The 6,856-nt window shown below is 54.4% G+C and overlaps 1 protein-coding gene, 1 non-coding gene and 1 pseudogene across 2 annotated transcripts; all 3 read left to right on the top strand.

Annotated features, from left to right (window-relative positions):
* The first annotated feature begins 1,416 nt into the window (after nucleotides 1-1,416).
* LOC129674380 (U6 spliceosomal RNA) lies at nucleotides 1,417-1,523 on the top strand. Its single transcript, XR_008719804.1, has one exon. It is a non-coding gene; the product is annotated as a U6 spliceosomal RNA (small nuclear RNA).
* Nucleotides 1,524-3,635: 2,112 nt separating this feature from the next.
* LOC129674378 (H-2 class I histocompatibility antigen, L-D alpha chain-like) lies at nucleotides 3,636-5,675 on the top strand. The gene is given in 6 exon segments (XM_055604343.1): nucleotides 3,636-3,780; nucleotides 3,973-4,156; nucleotides 4,158-4,235; nucleotides 4,308-4,663; nucleotides 5,328-5,420; nucleotides 5,597-5,675. Coding segments are annotated over 6 exon segments (846 nt in total). The 5' UTR covers nucleotides 3,636-3,707; the 3' UTR covers nucleotides 5,659-5,675.
* Nucleotides 5,676-6,242: 567 nt separating this feature from the next.
* On the top strand, nucleotides 6,243-6,325 carry LOC129674379 (U4 spliceosomal RNA; annotated as a pseudogene).
* Nucleotides 6,326-6,856: the final 531 nt, after the last annotated feature.

Raw genomic sequence — 6,856 nt, 5'->3', positions numbered from 1 at the left:
AAGGGCTGAAATGTGTAGGCATGTTTGGATTCTCCTGTGGACCTACATCTAATAGAAACCCATGCCCTCAAGGTTCAGGGAGAATGACAGGTCCAAGTGTAGGTACCAAGTCAGGGAAACACATTTAGGATCCATTCTTTGCTTTAAGCACAGGGATGCTTTCTTTCTTTCTTTCTTTCTTTCTTTCTTTCTTTCTTTCTTTCTTCCTTCCTTCCTTCCTTCCTTCCTTTCTTTCTTTTTCTTCCTTCCTTTCTTCTTATCTTCTTTCCTTCTTTCTTTCTTTTTCTTTTGTTTGTTACACACACACACACACCCCTGGGAGATTTCAAGCTGTGTGCAGGTACCACGGGACAAACTCATGCATCAAACTCAGGCCCCTGGATTCTGCATCTAGTCTCTGAATTTTCTAAACCATGACGTTGAAAGGTTGGTTTTCGGCAGGTTGTTTTGTTTTTCCTGGGGTGTCTGTTCAGCAGTTTTGGGGGTTTCTTTTCTCCTTGTGACTGGCAGAATATCTGTGGCTTCAGAACATGGACCTTTCCATGAATATTATTATTTCCATAGTAAGTGTTTGACATGCAAATGCTCTCCCCCCAACACAGACACACATTTTGAAGAAGTCTGGGCTTCCACAAAGCCAGGACTGCGCTGTACTTCTCTCTCCCCGGTGCAGTGGGAATAAAACCGTGCGCTCCCAGCAGCTCGCCTTCTGATCAGTGTTCAGGGTACTGAAGGAGGCTGAGATCTGGAAAACACACTGGGGGAGGGGCTGTCCAGTGCTGTCAGCACCCCCCTCCCAGATCTTCACCTTATTTTGGAAAATACACACTTTTTCCCTCTCTCCCTTCCCTCCCCTCCTCTCCTTCAGTCTGTTTCTGGAAACTAAATTTGAGATCTCAAGACTCACTTGCCAGAGGGACCCAGCTTTCTCCCCTCCCCACACCCCCATCACCACTAGCCTTGACCTCAATAGAGATGCAAGACTTTCTGGCCCTCTAAACTTTACTATGGTTTTGAAATGTTTCTTCTTCCCTGCATTGTTGCCAGTGCTACAGTGCCTTGAAGTCTGCTCAGCCCTAGCCCAAAAACTTCACAAATCCACCGCTGGGGAGGGCTAGAGCAGAGCCAAGGCAAAGAACAAAATCTCTCCTAGTTCCACAGATAAGCATTGCTCTCACCCCTCATCAAAGAAACTTCTTTTACACCGACCAGGATCATTACAGAAGGACAGAGAGTTGGAATGGAGATCAACTGGCCATGGGGTGCGCAACCCCAGCCACTATGTTCAAAGAACAGCTCTGCTCTGGGGGCTCAGGGTTCAAAAAGATTGTAAGAGCCAGACTGCCAGGATATCTGCTGTGAGACTCTTCTTAAAAAAAAAAAATTAAAATAAAATAATAAAAAAAGATTAAGTGGGCGCTGGCTTCGGCAGCACATGTGCTATAACCGGAAAGATACGGAGAAGGTTAGCATGGCTCCTGCCCAAGGATGACACGCGAATTCGTGAAGCCGTCCATATTCCTATGAGACCTGATAGACTAGGGTCTGAGGGAAGGACTTGGAGAGGAGCATGGGAGAAGAGGAAGAGAGGGTGGGGTTGGGAGGGGATGAGGAAGGGGGCTATAGCTGGGATACAAAGTGAATAAACTGTAATTAATAAAAATTAAAAAAAAATTTAAAGATTAAGTGGGGCGGAAAGGGAAGTCAGGCTGGGTCTGGGAGGTGGTGGAGAGGTGAGAGAGAGACAAATATACATTGTGTAAAACTCAAAGAAGCCTGGTGGTGGTCAGGCCTTTAACCCCAGTATGGGCAGGCTGACTGAGTGCTATCCTACAGGCTGACAGGTGGTTGATGTCTCCAGCTGCTGATCTTCAGGTGGTCTGTATGCAGCCACTCAGCACTACCTACTCCAGCGTCCATTCGTCCATTCGAGGACTGTCACACCTTTTTGTTTTCTCTAATGACATGAGGGCAGGAGGGCTGGGAAGGGACAGAAATGACCAAATAGTGAGAGTTCTCAGTAATAGAAATATCAAATTCCAGTATAGTATGTTATAGATTTTTCTGGATTTGGTGGGACAGCACCTAGGGTCTGTCTATGTAGCCTAGCCTGTTCCGGAATCTCTGTGTAGACCAGGCTGGCCTTTAAGTCACAGAGATGGTTCAACCTCAGCTTCCTGAGTGCTAGGAAGGACAAGCCAGCAGGGTGAGCTATACAGTTTTTAAAGATTTCCCCCACATGGTGCCTGGAGCCCAGAGTGGCCAGAAGAGGACTTTGGAGCCTTGAGCATTGAAGTTACAGGCAGTTGTGAGCCACCACTGGGAACCAAGCCTGAGTGCCCGGCAGAGCAGCCAGCGCTCCAAAGGGCAGAGCAGCCCTGCCTGCACCCATTGCATAGAGTTGTATAGACGCATCTGCACAGCCTGGCTATCTTCCTTTGTGTTTGTACTTACTCCAGAACTGCCTAAAAACCTCCTGCCTCTTAGCTTACTCAGGATGAAGAGAAGTGTGAGTCTTCCAAGGAAGAGCTGCACAGTCGTGGGAGTCATCTGTGGAGCAGTGAAAGCCCGGACTCTGGTGAGGGTGCCAGGGCCGAGTGGACATGTGGATCTTTAGCCACAGGAGTTTCTCCAGCTCTGGTTGGAGCACACAGGGACACAGGGTCCCCTCATGTGCCTCTCTGTACACTTCTGCCACTCACCTCTGCTTTCTCTTACAATTCGGACATGTCCAAGTCAATAAACCGTAGCAACAAAAGCTCTACACTTTGCAGCCTGCCGCCTTGCCTTCCGGGAGTGAGTGAAACCCTGGCCACCAGCCTCCCCACCTGGGACAAGACTCACCCTCTGTCCAGCGTCCACACTGTCCACACTGCACTGGCCTGGGAACTCAGGAGCCAACTCAGTTAAGAGATCCACTTCCCCTCATCATCTTGCCAGCCCACCTGTCAGTTCAGAGTGTGAGGGCAGTGAGTCCGGTACTATGAGAGACATCAGGAGTCTCATAAAGGTTAGTGTGGTCTGGTACGTTCTGTATAGCTCGTCACTAGTGTGACGCTAGTAATTAAAGTGTCTCACACAAGTGGGTGCGCTAGGTAAACACAGAACTGCTCTCTGGTGCTTGAGGGTCAGCTCCTCCAGCTTTACAGGAAGAAACCTACCTACGAGCTGAGCTCCCCAGCTCTGGTGATGGCTGAGCGGGAAAAGCACTTGCCAGCAACCCCGACCACTGACTTCCATCCCTGACATCACAGTGGAAGGAGAGAACCAGGTTCTGCAATGTGTCCTCTGACCTCCGAATCTGTGCTGTAGCCAGATGTCTGGGAAAACACACACAAAGACACGTGTGTGCGAGAGCCACACACCACACAGTGTGTGTTGTCCTAGGATTCCCTGGAGTGGTTTTTCTCCAGGGTCTGAGGGAGGGGAGGAGGAAGGAGTAGAGAGAAGATGAAGAGATAAGATTTGCCTGTGGGTCTCTCCTTAATTCCAGACCCAGGAGGACGGTACAACACACAGCTCTGTCCCACAGCACAGTTTCACTTCTGCTCCTAACCTGTGTCAGGTCCTTCTGCCGGGACACTGATGACGAGCGGGCGCTCCTCTCCCCCACTGGGTGGCGACATCCTGGGGAGCCAATCAGCGTCGCCGCGGGCACCGGTTATAAAGTCCACGCAGCCCGCGGGGCTCAGACTCCCGGGATCCAGATGGGGGCGATGGCGCCGCGCACGTTGCTCCTGCTGCTGGCGGCCGCCCTGGCCCCGACCCAGACCCGCGGGGGTGAGTGCGGGGTCGGAGGGAAACGGGCTCTGCAGGGAGGGCGGGGCGGCCCCGGGGAAGCCGCGTGTTCGCGAACCCGGACCCTCCGCCATCCCCACGCGCGTCCCGAGCCCCGCGCTGCTCCCCTCCCGGCCCGCGCACCCGCCCGGGGTCCCGGGAGGAGGTCGGGGTCTCACCGCGCGCCGCCCCCAGGCTCACACTCGCTGCGGTATTTCTACACCGCCGTGTCCCGGCCCGGCCTCGGGGAGCCCCGGTACATGGAAGTCGGCTACGTGGACGACACGGAGTTCGCGCGCTTCGACAGCGACGCGGAGACGCCGAGGATGGAGCCGCGCGCGCCGTGGGTGGAGCGGGAGGGGCCGGAGTATGGGGAGGAACACAGGGATTTTCAAGGAGCTCACATGGAATTTCAAAACGCGCCTGCAGAACCTAAACAACCAGAGCCTGGACGGTAAGTGAGCCCCGAGCGTCGGAGGTCACGGCCCATCACCGCCCCACGGACGGCCCGAACCTCTCCTGATCCCCAGAGGCTGCGGGATCCGCGGCGGTTGCCTCAGTTTTGCTGAAGGGTTGAGCGAACTGTTTCCTGCAGGTGGGCGGGGTCGGCGGGCGGGGCGCAGGCGTGACGGCGATGGGGGTGGGGCAGGTTCCCACCACCGGGTCCAGGTTGCGCTCCGCTGCCACGTGGGACCGGATAAGGACTACATCACCCCGAAGGAGGACCTGAGCTCCAGGACCGCGGCGGATGCTTTGGCCCTGATCGCTCAGCACATGTGGGAGGAGGCTGGTGTGGCCACGGAATGCAAGGCCTGCCTGCGGGACACGTGCTTGGCGATGCTGCACAGATTGCTGGAGAACTGGGAGAAGACGCGGCAACGCCCAGGTCAATAGTGGAACAGTCCACCGCGCTCTGCCCTGCTACTGAGGCTGTTCGCCCCTTTCGGGGAAGGCAAAGGTCAGCCAGAACACTGCCTCTGGCCTCCTGGAGAGAGAGAGCACTTCTGCTTCTCTTGAGCCAGTATCCTAGAGCGGCCCTCCCTACTGCTCACTCTCCTCTCAGGACAGTGCAGTCTGTTCCAGGAGGGAAAGAGGGGACATGCCTTCAAATAACCAACAGCAGCCCCGTCAGCGGGCAGGCCTCCTGGGCGGTGGCTTCTCTCAGGCTGGTTCTCCATACACCATCACTGGAATCAGGCTCCAGTGCCTCTCAGCCCCACCTCGCCAGGAGCAGAAGTCCCTTTCTCAACAGGTGGTGGAGGCTCTTTCCCCCAAAGTCTAGAGAGTCCAAACAAAAGACACTCCAGATGGCTGCTGGGGATTTTCACCCCTCTCTGCACCCAGCTGCCCTGTCTCTTTCTGGACCAAGCACATAAGCACCTGGAGTTTCCAGGGAGAATGGAAACAAAAAGCCTGTGGGGTCAGGGGGGCTGGAGCCTTGTGCAGACCCTGAGCAGGTCAGGGCTGAGAGCTGGGGTCATGACCCTCACCTTCCCTTCCTGCCCACCTCTTCCCAGAGCCTCCTCAGCCCACTGTCTCCATCCTAGCAGTCGTTGCTGTTGTTGCTGTTCTGGTTGTCCTTGGAGCTGTGGTCATCATTGGAGCTGTGGTGGCTGTTGTGAGGAAGAGGAGGAGAAACACAGGTAGGAAAGGGCAGGGTCTGGGTTTTCTCTCAGCACTTTTAGAAGTGTCCTCTGCTCACTAATGGAAACACATCCACACCCTCATTGCTACTGTCTCTAACTGGGTCTGCTGTCAGTTCTGGAAACTTCCTAGGGCCGGGGTCTTCCCTGGTCTCTCACGGCCTTTCTTCTCACAGGTGGAAAAGGAGGGGACTGTGCTCCAGCCCCAGATAAGTGGGAGGTGCAGGATTGTCCCTGAGGCCATTGATTGGGGTGAAGCTGGAGATGATGGGGAGCTTGGCCAGACCATAATAGCCCCTTCAGCCCCACCTGCCAGTCTCCTCAGTGTCTTATTTCTTCTTCAGGCAGAGGCAGCATCAGCAGTTCTGTCTCCTCTATGGACAGTTGAAAAGGTGATACCCTGGAGGCCTGGGATTGAGGCTGAGGTGAAGGGAAGAGGACTTGGCCCCAGGGCCTCTCAGATTTGGACCCATGAACAAATGGCGGGCCTTTGAGATGTGTGTGTGTTGAGTGCTCATGACTCTTGTTCTTTAGCTTCAGATGACTGCCTTGTGGCGACAAGTTTTGACTCACAAACACCAAACGTCTAATGCTGTCTGCTTTCTGCTGTGGGCACAGTGTGAAGAACTGGGGTTCCTGGCCCATGCCTGCTCCCCAGGACCCCGCCCCTGCACTGCCTGTGTTCCCTTGCACAGCCAGCCCTCCTGGTCCAGCAGCCAGGAGCTGCTCACTTCCCCACTGCAGATAAAGGTGTGACTGTGAACTTGATTGCTCGAACCTGTGACCTGAGGGGTTGATTGAGGGGTTGACTGAAGGAGAAAGAAGCTTGTGCAGTGGCAGTATCATAGCCACTGAGGTTTATCCGAGGCGTGATTATTGCTAATTGAAAACTTGACAGAATAAGTGGCAGCATGGAGAATCTTCCAGCATCTGCTGTACTGGATGTCGGGTGGGGCAGGAGAAGGTTGTGGGAGCTGAGGGTAGGGTCCTGCCCAGCAGGAGCTCGGTTCACAGGCAGTTTGATGTTGTCACTCCTCCTGTCTGTCCTCCTAGGAGGTGTTTTCCCATCCTTGTTCCCTGCACTCAAGACCCTGTGGGGTGAGGACATGAACTTGGTCTCCTGAGCTCCTGCTTCCTTCCAGGGACCTTGCCTGGACCTTCTTCTCTCCTTCCCCCTGAGCTGTCAGAATCTGGCTCCTGTCTGTAGGATCCACAGAGAGGTCTGGGCCTCAGCATGGATCCAGTCCTGTGCGGACTGTGTTCTGCTCTGCTCCATGCATGCTACAACACGTCAAACACCACACTCAGAAAACCTACATGGCAGTGTCGCCACTTTACGACCGGAAGTCTGGTCCTGAAGGCGAGCAGCTGGCTGGGAGCAGCTTCCAGTGACTTCATGTTGGGTTCTCTCACCAACACTTGCCCAAGTCATCACA

Source organism: Psammomys obesus, unplaced genomic scaffold (assembly GCF_907164565.1).
Source record: "Psammomys obesus unplaced genomic scaffold, mPsaObe1.curated_primary_1811, whole genome shotgun sequence".
Taxonomy (NCBI): Eukaryota; Metazoa; Chordata; class Mammalia; order Rodentia; family Muridae; genus Psammomys; species Psammomys obesus.
The sequence above is the reverse complement of the archived record's forward strand: the minus strand, read 5'-3'. Positions and strand labels throughout refer to the sequence as shown.